Genomic DNA, 14,545 nt, shown 5'->3' with positions numbered 1-14,545 from the left:
ATGTACTGCCCTGTTGTATGTAAACTCCACGTGGGGGAGACATTCTTCCCACATCTTCAAATTTTTCTTTAAAACTGCTCTCAGCATCATGGATAGCATGTGGTTGACAACTTCAGTTTGTCCATCTGTTTGTGGGTGGCATGTAGTGGAAAAGAGAAGCTTTGTCCCTAGCTTTGCCCACAATGTTTTCCAAAAATAGCTCAGAAACTTGGTGTCATGATCTGAAACAATGGTGCGTGGTACTCCATGTAGCCGCACGATTTCCCTGAAAAACAAATCAGCAATGTGCAAAGCATCATCGCTCTTATGACACGGGATAAAATGAGCCATCTTGCTAAACCTATCAACCACCATAAAAACTGAATCACTCCCCCTCTTAGTGCATGGTAATCCAAGAACAAAATCCATAGAAATATCTTCCCAAGGTGTACTAGGAATGGATAAGGGCGTATAAAGTCCATGAGGGTTTAAACGTGACTTAACTTTGCGGCAAATCTCACAACGTAGTATGTAGCGCTCAACATCACGCCTCATTCTTGGCCAAAAGAAATGGTCAATCAGCACACTCTCAGTTTTCTTTGCTCCAAAATGTCCCATGAGACCACCATCATGAGCCTCCTGCAAAAGCAACAAACGAATAGAGCAATCTGGGATGCACAATTTGTTAGCTCGAAACAAGAATCCATCATGCAAGTGAAACTTTTCCCAACCTTTCCCCTCACTACACTTTGAGTGTGGTTCAGCAAAATATGGGTCATTGACATACAATTCTTTGATGCTTTGCAGCCCAAGAATTTTAGTATCAAGTTGTGAGAGTAAAATATGGCATCTAGACAAAGCATCAGCAATAACATTATCTTTTCCTTTCTTGTACTTGACAATATAGGGAAAAGATTCTACGAATTCACTCCATTTTGCATGTCTACGGTTCAGTTTTTGTTGACCCCTAAGGTGCTTTAAAGATTCATGGTCGGAATGTATCACAAATTCTTTAGGCCACAAATAATGTTGCCATGTTTCCAAAGATCTCACAAGTGCATATAATTCTTTGTCATAAACTGAATAATTTAGAGTTGAACCACTTAGCTTCTCACTAAAATATGCAATAGGCCTGCCTTCTTGCATTAGTACGCCTCGAATACCAACACCACTTGCATTACATTCAATTTCAAAATCTTACCAAAGTTTGGTAGTGCAAACAATGGTGCAGATGTCAATTTTTCTTTCAGCTCTTGGAATGCCTTTTCTTGTGCATTTGCCCACTTGAAGGGAACATCTTTCTTGGTTAGCTCATCCATTGGGGCAACAATGGTGCTGAAGTCCTTCACAAACCGACGGTAGAAACCAGCAAGGCCAAGAAAGCTTCGTACTTGGCTTACATTTTGTGGAGGCATCCACTCACGGATGGCCTTGACCTTCTCCTCATCTACCTCCACACCTTGACCTGAAACAACAAAGCCAAGAAACACATTTTTTTCTATGCAAAATATGCACTTTTCCTTGTTAGCATATAATTTCTCCTCTCTTAGGACAGCAAGCACACACCGAATGTGTTCAACATGTTCATCCAAAGTTTTGCTATAAATCAGGATGTCATGAAAGTAAACAACCACAAACTTGCCAATGAACATTCTAAGCACATGATTCATTAATCTCATGAAAGTACTAGGTGCATTTGTCAATCCAAATGGCATAACTAACCACTCATACAAATCAGATTTTGTTTTGAAAGCAGTTTTCCATTCATCACCCTCTCTCATTCTAATTTGATGGTAGCCACTTCGCAAGTCAATTTTAGAAAAGATGGTGGCGCCACTAAGTTCATTAAGCATATCATCAAACCTAGGTATGGGGTGCCTATACCTCACGGTGATGTTGTTAATGGGCCTACAATCACAACACATTCGGGAAGATCCATCTTTTTTTGGCACTAAAAGAACAGGTACAGCACAAGGAGAGAGACTTTCCCTTACATAACCTTTGTTTAGTAGGCCTTCAACTTGTCGCTGAATCTCCTTGGTTTCCTCCGGATTTGTGCGGTATGGTGGTCAGTTCGGCAATGGGGCTCCTGAAACCAAATCAATTTGGTGTTCAATGCCTCTTTGTGGTGGCAGCCCTGGTGGTATCTCCTCGGGGAGCACATCTTCATACCCCTGCAAAATTTCAACAACAACACTAGGAGTGGTGGATGTTAATTCATTAGTAGAAAGAAAATTGTCCTTGTACAAAAGTACAAAGAACACGGAATTGGGTTCTCTCAACTCTCTCATGTCACTTTTTCTAGCCATCATAACTAATCCCTGTTTTTCCCATGTCTTGGTCAATTTAAGCTGTGGGGTTTTATTTGGCTTTGGATTCTCCCGCTCACTATGTTGTTGGATGTCACTCAAGTGTTTCTCGCTCACTCTCTCTTTCTTTTTCAGATCATCCATCAATATTTCTTCGGGTGTCAAAGGGAGCAAAGATATGCGCTCTCCCTCGTATTGGAATGAGAGATGATTAGTACGGCCGCTGATTTGCACATCATGATCATACAACCAAGATCTTCCCAACAGCAATTGGCATGCTTGCATTGGCACCACGTCACATTCCACTTGATCCCGGTACTTCCTAATGGAAAACTGAACAGTGACAATGTTGCTTACTCGAAGTGTACCACAATCATTGAGCCATTGCATCTTATATGGACTTGGGTGCATTCTTTGTTTCAGTCCCAACTTCTCTACCAAATCTGAACTCGCAATGTTGTTGCAACCGCCATTGTCAACAATAATTCTGCAAACCTTGTCCTTGATGGTACCACAGGTGTGAAAAATATTATGTCGCTGCCCTTTCTCTTCTCTAGCTGCATTAACACTAAGCACACAACGAGAAACAAAGCAATCTCCCATGTCGACCTGAATATCACAACCACTCTTCTCGCCCTCTTCATCCTCATGATCACCCGATGCTCCGTTATCTTCATGCTCACTCTCAGATTCCCATTCACCTTGTTCATTCACAAAGAGAACTCTCTTGTTTCGACATTCAGAAGAAATGTGACCATGCCCTTTGCACTTCCAACACTCAATATCTCGGCTTCGAGATGATGGTACAGACGTGGGGTTAGAGGTACTTCCAGCAGCAAAAGGAGAACGCTTTTCCACATTCCTAGGGGCTGGTGATGATGCCGATGAAGCCGCTATTCGCCGGGTGGCAGTAGGGTGTGAAGTATGTTGAAACTGAGAACCACCATGAGAGGCACTTGGCTGCAACCTTTGCCATGGTGTGGTGGTGCGGTTATGAGATATCTGTCCATGACCACTCCTCTGCACCTTCCTCTCCGTACGCTTTGCTTGCTCCAAAATATCTTGTAGAGTGTTATAGGGAAACATCTCCACAAAATCAGAAATTTCATTGTCGATACCATGCAAAAATCTTTCCATCTTTGACTCCTCATCTTCATGAATACGAGCACGAACCAACAACAATTCCATCTCTTTATAGTACTCATCCACCGTGCACGTACCTTGGCTGAGACGCTGCAATCTGTTTCGGAGATCTCTTTGATATTGTGAAGGAACAAACCTTCGCCTCATTGCTTGTTTCATCTCTTCCCAAGTGTCAATGTGATCACGGCCTAGTAGCAGTTGATTTTCTTGTAGTTGATCCCACCAAGTGACTGCATAACCAGAAAACTCAACACAAGTAAGGTTTACTCTCTTCGGATCTGCAAGGTTATGGATACGAAAAATCTGATCACACTGCTCTTTCCAATCAAAATATGCATCGGGGTCTTTCTTTCCTGTGAACTTGGGGATATGCAACTTGATTCTTGCTATGTCATCTCGACCATCTCGATCACGACGTTCTGCACGACGCCCATCTTCAGCAGCACGACGGTATGGGACACCATCATAATCATCAAAATCATCTCCATGACCACGAGCAACACGCTCATGAGGGTCATAGTAGTGCCCACGAGGACCATGCCCTCGCCCTCGAAGTTGTCCTCCTCGCTGCCCTCCATGAGCAGCAACACCACGCCCACGAGCAGCAGCCACATGTCCACCATGGCTGTTGTTATCATCCTCCAAGTCACCATCCACAGCAGCATGCACGGAATTTTCATCTCCAACTTTCTCAAGTGGGTCAATAGGGTGTTGTCGGTGTCGAACCCTATCGCCACCTGCTGGAGGTCACTCGTGAAACATCCTTCCAAGGTCTCGAACCATGTTCTGTAATTCCTGAAAATCAGCACGTGTGACCGGGGCATCTTCTTCCCCATGGTTTTCTCCATGAACACTCGATCTAGATCCGGCCATGTTAGTAAGGCCAAAAGTGGAATATGATAATTTTGTGGAATCACACAACCTCACCTCTTACTCACCAAAGTTCTTATGAGTTCACATCAGATTGTGCTTCTCCCGAATGTGTTAAAGCGATTGAAAGACAGGGATCAAAGAACTAGCTTTGGTTTTTGGTGGAGCTCGGTGGGGTAAACAAAAAGAGGCTTGTGCTGAAATCAAGTTGATGCAAACCAAGAAAAATATGTGGATGGATCTGCTGCACTTTGCACCAAGATTGAAAAACACAACACACAAGCTTCTGAAATTTTTTCTATCAAGCTGAAACTTTTGGATCTTACACAAGACTTTCCTTTTCTCTCTTGACTTTTTCTTTTTTTTTCTCTCTTTGATTTTTTTTGCCACTCTTTTTTCTCTCTTTTTCCAAAGCACAACAACCAAATCTGAAAGCAATTATGAAGATGAACTTGGTGCAGATCTAAAAGATGAAGAACATGCAAGGTATGCAACAAGATCTCAGCACCAACAAGGCTTGGATTTATTTTTGGTGGGGCTTTGGACTTCTAAGACAGAAAATATAGCATGAAAAACACTCGATCTAAAGGGATGATAGCAAGATAAAATTGGATAACAGATCCTTCCATGTCAACGAAAGCTCTGATACCAGATGATAGGTGGGAACCCGATGAACGAGTTCACGCCCGAGGGTGGCCCAATCTTCACGTCGTAGGATCGAATCGGGAGGGATAACTAGCTTTATACCTGCCAAGGTTGGATGCAACTCGTACATTGGGGATGGCTGACTGAAGCTACAAGAACTCCAACCTGCTGTCCAAACAATCGCAGAATCACAAACCGGGACTAATCCACACAAAACGGCTGGAACCGTAGAGCACGAACTAGGGTGAACCAGAGGCTCCTTCTCGCGAATCCGAATGAACTCACAAGAGCAAAGGTAGCAAGATCTCTCGGATCTCTCTATCAGTCTTGCTGCATAAGCTTGTAGCTGAATGGTTTGACAAAAGGTTCTCTAGAGGATGTGGGAGATGGGGTTTTATAGCAGGGACAACCCCCCTTAGCTAGGTGTGAAAATGGTTTCAAAAGTAAGCAGGTTTGCATGGCTTTCTTGGTGAATAAGCAGTCAACTTTGGGAGTTGTTGCAGAGCTCCTCGGAAATTCGCGAAGTCTTGACAGCCTGGACACCTTCCACGAGAATGACTAGAACTTTTGACTCACAACTCCAAATGATGTGAGGTTTTTTGCATTGGAAAGATAATTTGATGTAGCTTCTGTTGATGTACCCCTATGGCCCCATCTCTCCATCACATGGGTGTGCCATACCAAAATATCAGAAGTAAAAAACTGACATCATCAACTTCACTTGCAACTTGTTTTCTTCAAACTTGTTCCTCCAAAGCGGTTGCTTCAAGAGCCCATAGGTTGTTGGATTGCTTCCATGTTATACCTAAGTTCAACCAACAACAATGAAGATGAAAGCATAATTGTGTCATTAAGGTTACAAGGTAAACTTAAGTTAGCGTTCACCTGGTCACTTATTTGTTTGGCGCGACTTCTTGTGATTAGACCTATAATTGTTGAAGACTTGTCGATGGTTGTGGTGTCCTCATCAAACACCCCGCACCGCGGTGTCTGCTCCCGCTTGGTCACAGCTCGCACTTGCCAATTTCCCACGGAGTTTGCGGTCGGGGTAAAGCGGAAAATTAACTAACAAAAAACACAGGCTCCTGGTAATTAGACAAAACACCAAATTAATGGTGTAGATTTAACCATTTGAGAGTTTCCTCCTCCTCATGCTTACGGATGGCTTGCCGAAGCACCTCGCCCTACGCTCATACTGTGCTCCGTCTCCCCAGGCATCAGGAATACGCTGACCTTAGAGGGTAGTGCGGTGCGCTCCCGTCTCGTGCATTGTGACCTAGTCACCGGCTTTGAGAACGCCGCGGAGGCAAAGCCGCCAAATGGTCTCTCTGTTTGGGCCGTTGCGTGATGCGTACACACTAGTTGTGTTCTGTTTTTTTTAGCATTAGTACAGACACAAGCGCTCATATACACGCGCATACACTCACCCCTATGAACGCACGCACGCACACCCTATTCCTATGAGCACCTCCGAGAGACTGAGCTGGCATATCATCTTGAGATTTACGAAGTCACCGTAGACGCCTCGTCGTCGACGGGAACGTCTCCTCTCACTGAAAGTACATCGCCGAAAATACTGAAATAAATCCAGAAATACTACCTGTGGTTGAGTTGGTTAGGTGGACAGTGGTATCTCCAACCCACCAGGCAGTCGTGTTCTGTTCATACTGATGAACTAGTACACCGTTAATTCTGGTCGGCCCATTCTCTCAACTTGCTACTCGTCCGTTCACATGGCATCTTGCATTTTTTACCCTAATATTGTACTGTCTCAGTTTCAAAATAAATGTCTTACTTTTGTACTAACTTTAATATAAATTATACTAAAGTCAAAATATTTATTTTGGGAGAGAGAAAATAATATATATAGGGAACGTTAGTATTGAAGCGCCTATCTAGCGAACGATTGGTTCGCTGTGAGAGGCCTCCCCGCCAATATTTTTGTTGGCTACAAGAAGCCTCCGGCACGAACTAAATGGCCCGAATCAACAATACCTTGTACAAAAAAAAAGATTTAACAAGATGTATGTATCACCTCTTTTTTGAATAGTGAAACAACACAAACTTGCCTTAATGTACATAATAAAACTGCAAACCAAATTGTGATGCTCGAAAATAAAAAAAATGGCATAACAAATTACAAACCTCGAAATAGACTTTCATCCCGCTTTATAAATAAAGCAACTATCGAACCAAGTACACGGCCGAATGTTACAAGATGGTGAGATAAACCTCACACAATCTCGATCCAAGATAACCGGATCACGCAGAACGCACACGACTACGCTGATGCCGGTTCGTTGAAACCGGCCCCTTGCTCCCGGCCTCAGTTGGTGAGGTTGTTGAGGAGGTTCCGAGGTTGGCGGCGTGGGCGATGCAGACGTTCATGCGTCATTGTCTCATTCCATCGGGCCTTGCGGGCAGAGACCTCCAACGCCTTTTGTTGAAGCGCGAGTTGTGCGTTAAGTTGGGAAACGCGTATTGCCTCCAGCATTCTCGATGTAGGGTCGGTGCCGGCGATGGGCGTCATGAGATAGTTCAGGGTGTATCCTATTACCGGTGGCAGTGTTGACGTAGTGCCTCGCAAAATGGCGGTCATCATGGTGAGGCCTGCCGGTGAAGTCGGGAAGAGGCCCGTGCTGACTTGTGCTTGAGGCATCAGTACGGGGTCTATATGTGGTTGCATCTTGACAGTATCAGTCCTGCCGCCGAAGATCCTGAGGTCGCGGGCTCCATCGACTCCGTTGTGCGTAGCATGTTCGTGGCTGGTTCTGTCATCATGACTTGGTGGAAGGATATCGCCTGCGGGGCCTCAGACAGGATGCCTCTTGATTAGAGGAGGCGTCAGTCTATGAGCCCATGGACGATCCTGCTTCTCCCCAAAGGTCGGAGTACGTGACCTCACGGAAGGGTTGGAGGCCCTCGTTCTCTTCCTCATTGGTATTCCCTCCGGTCTTTTTTAATTCGCATATAAGATTTATTTGAAGTCAAACGTCATAAACTTTGACTAAGTTTATAGAAAAAATACCAACATTCGAATGTGAAATCAACAACATTAGATGCGTCATGACTTTAGTTTTCATACTGCATAAATTTAGCATTGTAGATGTTAATAAATTTTCACATAAATATGGTCAAACTTTACGAAGTTTGACTTCAGACAATTCTTATATGCAGAGTAAAAAAGACCGGAGGGAGTAAGGAAGATCGATGCGTGGTCCCTCTCATCGCCCGAGGCCGAAGCGGTGCTTGCCGTATCGGCGTCTCCATGGACATCTGGGTCGGTGACGAGGCAGCCTTCTGGCGCCTGGTTGAGGCGCCAGGCCCTGCAAACCATCGCGACTAGCTGGATTGCGGCGTGGCCTCCTCTCTGTGGCTGGTGTGAAGGCGGATCGGGGGTTGCATCTGGGTTGATGGCGTGGTGTGTTCGTCAGACTGGGTGAGAGAGCTGCGAGGTCAATTGAGAGGTCTCAGGGCGGCGAGTTAGGTCGATGAGTTGATGTCGACCCGGCCTGCCTCGTCCACGACGAACGTGGGGGAGCCAAAGGTTAGGCTCTCCCCCGGCGATAGGACGCCGGAAGCAGAAAAAGATCCGATCGATGATCAGTCTCCAGCCGGCGCCGCCCATGCCTCGCGCGCCAACTGACGGAGCAGATTTTCGTCAGATCCCTTGGTAGGGGTCCAAGCGCAACTGAAATTCATATGGATCGGAGGTCACACGAGGGGCTTATCCAGGTTCAGGCCTCCAGAGAATAATACCCTACGTCCTGTTGGTTTTGATTATTCATAGTGAAAGGATACCTCGTGCGAGAGGTTATAATGATGTATGATGTTGCTACCGGTAGTTCTCATATCTGAGAATAGATGATCAAGGGGAACCCTAGACCTCCCTTTATATAAACATGAGAGGCCTAGGGTTTACATGCTGGATGCGATCTGCGGCGTCGCGGCCCTCTAGTCTTGGGTGTCAAGAAGGTCAGCCCGCGCCAAGGGTTAGTGTCACGTCGTGGGCCCAGCGCCCGCGCCACGCCCACACCAGAGAGAGCTAGGCCGCGCCGGCCCCAAAATCTCAGGCATCGTCGGCTCCAGTCGGGCTTTGCCCGACCGAGCCTCGTGACGACGACGAGGGAGGGGGAGAGGGGGGGGCTAGCGTCTAGGCCGCCCCCCCCCCCCCCTCAACTACTGTCTCCAATAAATTACAAGTCACCTACAGGAAATTGACATGGTAGCCTACGGGAAAAATTAGTACTACAAGACAAAAGGGCCATAGTAAAGCTAAAAAAGAAGAAACCAACAAAAACAATACCGTGGCCCAAAAATGCAGAAAAAGAAAGATCATACATGTCAAATTTGCATATTAATTAAGTATAAGGAATTTTCCATGCTTTATATTTTCGTTTTCAAAAACATAAAAATTACACACAGCTACCATGATAATAAATAAATAAAATTGCCATGATCTTAATAATAATATTGCCATGCTCTTAGTAAATAAAATTTGACATGTAAGAAAGTAGAAAAGCATTCCCAAAATTGCCATTAATAAAGTGATAAAATTTCCCAAAGCTTGCCATCAGAGCATTACAAAAAGGACCTAAGTTGTCATGTTTGGAAGACAAAAATGTTATGAATTTGCCATGAGGCCAGGAGAAAAAATTCTAAGATTTAAAATGTATACAAAACAACTGGACATGTGAGCATTACAAAAAGTTTAAAACTGCCAGGTGACAAAGTTCAAAATTTTATAAATCTACATTGGCAAATCCTCGTCATGTTCATCCTGCGTTCCAGTAAATTTGAACACTCGGGAGTTACCGGTGCGGCGACAGCGACTGCAGCTGCCAGATTTGTATTACCTCCTGGCTGCACCTCCTCTATAACTCCGTCGATCTCGGGCCGTATACGGGCAGTGCCCGACCGCGGAGCACCATGGCTCCGGAGCTGCACTGTTGCGCGGAGACACGTACGTGAGGACGTAGGCTGTCACCAGCTACATCTCCCGATCAGCCGCGCGCGGCCGGCCGCCGCCGGCCGGCAACAATATTGTTCTTGTCAATGTCACTACCAGCCATCCAGCCTGCAGATACAGATTTTTAGTGTTTATATGTTTGGCGCCACACTCGGGGCTCGTCCCTCTTCCCCTCTATGTTGATGTCTCCATCCCCGTCGCGCCCCTTCCTCCACCTCCCTCTCTTCGTCGGCACCAGCCGCCGCCGAGGCCGCCGTCGCCGTCGCGCGGCTCCGCTGACATGGGCTGCGCGCAAGCCAAGCCGTCCCAGGGCTCCCCCGCCCGCAGCCACGACCGCGGCATCGACCACCTCATGCGCTGCAACGGCTACACGCCCGCCGCCGCCCGCCGCCTCACCGACCCGCTCCCCACCACCGCCGCCGTCGCGGTCGCGAGGGACCAGGCGGACGCCAAGGATGGCGGTCCAGCGGGGACGGAGACCACGGATGCCTCGGGGACGTCGAACCTGACGGCGGCCACGGTTTCCTCTCCGTCGCTGTCGATGCCGCCGCAGGCGCCGGCGGCGCGGCGGGAGGACGACCGCGAGCAGCTGGTGGACGGGTGGCCGACGTGGCTGCTGGAGAACGTGCCGCGCGAGGCGCTGCAGGGGATCGTGCCCCGGAGCGCCGACGCGTTCGACAAGATCGAGAAGGTCGGGCAGGGCACGTACAGCAACGTGTACAAGGCCCGCGAGCGCGGCGCCGACGGCCGGCTCGTCGCGCTCAAGAAGGTCCGGCTCGACACCATGGAGCCGGAGAGCGTCAAGTTCATGGCCCGCGAGATGCGCATCCTCCGCCGGCTCGACCACCCCAACATCATCCGCCTCGACGGCATCGCCACCTCCCGCATGCACCGCAGCATCTACCTCGTCTTCGACTTCATGTACTCCGACCTCGCCCGCCTCATCGCCCGCCCCCTCACCCTGCCACAGGTACCATATATACCACCGGAGCCGGAGACGACGACCCGTAGAACCGAAGAGCAGAACTTATTTTCTTGGTTTCTTGGCATGCAGATCAAGTGCTACATGCAGCAGCTGCTGATGGGGCTGCAGCACTGCCACGAGCGCAACATCCTGCACCGGGACATCAAGGGCTCGAACCTGCTGATCGACCGCGCCGGCGTGCTCAAGATCGGCGACCTGGGCCTGGCCAACTACTTCGGGCCCGGCCGGCGCCGCCCGCTCACCAGCCGCGTGGTCACCCTCTGGTACCGCGCCCCGGAGCTCCTCCTGGGCGCCACCGACTACGGCGTGGGCATCGACCTCTGGAGCGCCGGCTGCCTGCTCGCCGAGATGTTCTCCGGCAAGCCGCTGATGCCCGGAAGGACGGAGGTGGAGCAGCTCTTCAAGATCTTCAGCCTCTGCGGGTCGCCGCCCGACGAGTACTGGCGGAGGATGAAGCTACCCGCCACCATCCGCCCGCCAAAGACGTACAAGTCGACGATGGCGGAGAAGTTCGCCGGCATGCCGGCGTCGGCTTTCCCGCTCCTTACCACGCTCCTCGCCCTCGACCCCGCCGCCCGTGGCACCGCCGCCCAGGCTCTGCAGAGCGACGTACGTGCCCGCGCACACAAGCCAATCCGTCCACACAAGTTTGTCTGACGCTCTTCACCTCACACGACTTTCCATTGCAGTTCTTCAGCACGCCGCCGTTGGCGTGCGACGTCTCCGACCTCCCCTGCGTGTACAAGGAGGAGGCTGCCGATCCGACCACCCCCCACGACGGAAGGAAGTGAGGACTGACCGATCGCATGAACGCTTCTTTGATCTTGCAGAAGCAGAATTCCCTCTCTGTTGGCTTGATGGTTTTCTGCTCTGCCACCATGTGTGCAGGTCCAAGCCGAGGCAGCGTTCACAGAAGCGAAGGAACAGCGGCAAGCAGAGAGCTGATCGGGAGCAGCACGGCGACGAACCAAAGCTCTCCAATGGCGAATCTCCAAATCCTAACAAAGAGGTACACATCACAAGTCCACAGGCGAATCCATCTTCGTGCAGTTCTACCTACGTGAACCGGAATTTTTAGCAGCTTCATACTCTCATTGACTCCTTTGCGCGCGACGACGAATGAATGTAGGAGGAGAACACGGCCTGGCCTGCAAAATCAGGGCCCCTGTGCATGACTCTAAAATTGGGCCTACCATTAGAAGAACAGGTCCTGGCCGAGAGCGCCATCGTCAAGGCCTCCACCAGCACGACCTCGCAACGGTTTGCAGTGAGCCCAATGCGGTCGTTCCTACCTGCGGATGAGCCGCAGCTGCGGAGGGCCAACACCTACCACGCCACCGGCGACGAGCACACGGGCGGCGCCATCGCGCACCGCGGCGTGGCCATCAGATCGGCGACGTGATCGAGGACATTTGTGTGGGTTTCAGCGGATGAAAATGGCAGCAGAACATGTTCAGGATACCACTACTGTTGCCGACTTAGTTTGCTGCGACTGAACTGCTGCTGTTCTGATTGAGAAACTCCTGATTTGTAGACTGCGACGCAGTTCATCTATCAATAAATCTCCATTGCAGAGAAGTGGGAGGATTCATTTATCCCATGATTGATCCCGCTGTGTCTGTTGCTGCTCTATTATTTTGCGTTCAGCGTTGGAAAATGGAATTTCTGTGAAGATGAGTCTTATCCTATAGTCTTAAAATGTTTATCCTCACTATAAGCAATTCTTTTAACATGTGGCCTTCCACCTTACCAAGTGTGTCATGTCAGCATCCACTAACACTATTTTACACGCATATACCACAACCTTTAAATCTTACAACGTGCATTCTCCCATCTCACTAGGTCATGCATGTTGCGACATCATGATTAGCCACATAACTATCCACGTCATGCACCTTATACAAACTCATGTCATCTTATTCACTTGGTACGGAAAATTTTCTGGGATTCCCCGGCATGCTGCTGGCGTGGTTGGCCTCGCCCTAGGGCGTGGCTCCTGGTGCGTCGTCCCGGCTCGCCCCGATCTGGCCATGGCTTGGCGCGGGCCGGATGGCCGCGGTTGCCTTGTTCTCCGACGTGCTGCACGGCGGCATTGGGGCATGCTAGTTTGATTGTCCAAGGGACGTGGTCCTAGCCTTCTTCTTGATCCGAGATGGTGTCCTCCTAGATGTCGGCCCTCTTTGATCTGGCAATTGACGAGTTTCGAAATGCTCTGCCGGAGATCTTTATTGAATGCTTGACGCTTGTAGATTCCTGGGTGGGATGAAATTCGGCCGTGTGCGTCCCTATTTTAGCCCGAGTGGCTTCAGGGGGGTGTGGCGCGAAGCTTCGTTGTTTGTTGACATTATGGGACATGTCGGTATTTCGATTTCCATGATGAAAACAGTGGCAAAGAATGTCATGGTGGCTGAGGCCTATTAATGACGGATCAAGTCTTCAAGGCGATTGGGACTTTGCTAGGTGATTCGTGACTCGTAGAAGCGACATCGGCAAGTGGGGGTGGCAACACAAGCGGAGTACAAAGTCTTAGCTTTCAGGATGAAAACCCAAGGTCCATAATTAATTGGTTGTGCCTGGAGTTCCTTGTTGAAGACATTGTTTTAGAGCGCGGGTTTTTTTAAGGACGAAAACCTAAGAGCATCTCTAGTAGACTCCATATCCCGTCGACCCGCAAAACGCGTTTGCAGTTCGCGAAAAAACGATTTTGCAGGTTGGCGCGGACGGCCGCAGAGGCAGACCCTGCAAAACGGACCCGTATAAAAGATATTCACGGAATATACTCTTTTACGAGTTGGTTTTATCTACGGCAGAATAGACCCCTCAAACTTAACTTGTAAAACGGAATATTCGCTTATATTCTTTCCCCACGTCTTCTTCTTCCTCTCGTCCATGTCCATGGCCAGTTAGCTTGCTCCCACAAAATCGGTGGATAGCACACGAAGCTGTCAAAACTGAAGCCGCACACGACCAAATATGAAGGGCATGAAGCGCCGAGCCAGCAAGCTCCTCCGTCGAGGCTCGAATCGATCCAGGAGCGAGCTAGCTAGCTCAGCTAAAATCCATCCGGGGCGAGCTAGCTAGCTCCTCTGTAGCCGAAGCAAGAAACGCGGCCGGGGCTAGCTAGCTAGCTCGCATCGATCACATCTAGCTAGCGCGGCAGGACGCGGCGGGCAGGCGGCGGACGGGCGCGGCAGCCGGGAGCATGTTAGAATAAATTCAAGGCATACCGTTATTCGAGGACCAAGCAATCACACGAGTACAACATCAAGATTTGTTAACGAGATTCATTGATATGGTTACATCTTCGGGGCTTGACTACGGGCGCTGCTTCCCGTGACATCGTCACAATACCGCACTCTGGCCGTCTGGGCGTCGGCACACGCTGCCGGCTCCCCCGCGTGCCTGTGCTATTATGTTGGCATAGGTTACATCGTGTGTCTACCCCCGCTATATATGAGAGGCCTAGGATACAAGTGTCCTACCAGGACACGACTCCGTACCGTGTAAACACAATACAACTCATAGTCCAACTGTAACCTACCTTATACACAATATTCGACACAGCTCTAACAAACTCCACCTTGGCAAATATTCTCCACCACCTTGAATTCGTCGATGCGTCAAACTTTCATGTACATTGGACTT

At 49.0% G+C, this 14,545-nt stretch overlaps 1 protein-coding gene across 1 annotated transcript; it reads left to right on the top strand.

Moving 5' to 3' along the window:
• The first annotated feature begins 9,854 nt into the window (after positions 1–9,854).
• Positions 9,855–12,495, top strand: LOC125525152 (probable serine/threonine-protein kinase At1g54610). Its single transcript, XM_048690171.1, has 5 exons — positions 9,855–10,885; positions 10,970–11,509; positions 11,590–11,687; positions 11,789–11,909; positions 12,030–12,495. Exons 1-5 carry the CDS (start codon positions 10,196–10,198, stop codon positions 12,300–12,302), a joined length of 1,722 nt encoding a protein of 573 aa, XP_048546128.1. The 5' UTR covers positions 9,855–10,195; the 3' UTR covers positions 12,303–12,495.
• Positions 12,496–14,545: the final 2,050 nt, after the last annotated feature.

Source organism: Triticum urartu, chromosome 7, assembly GCF_003073215.2.
Source record: "Triticum urartu cultivar G1812 chromosome 7, Tu2.1, whole genome shotgun sequence".
Taxonomy (NCBI): Eukaryota; Viridiplantae; Streptophyta; class Magnoliopsida; order Poales; family Poaceae; genus Triticum; species Triticum urartu.
Note: the sequence above shows the minus strand (reverse complement) of the source record. Positions and strands in the feature narration are given on the sequence as shown.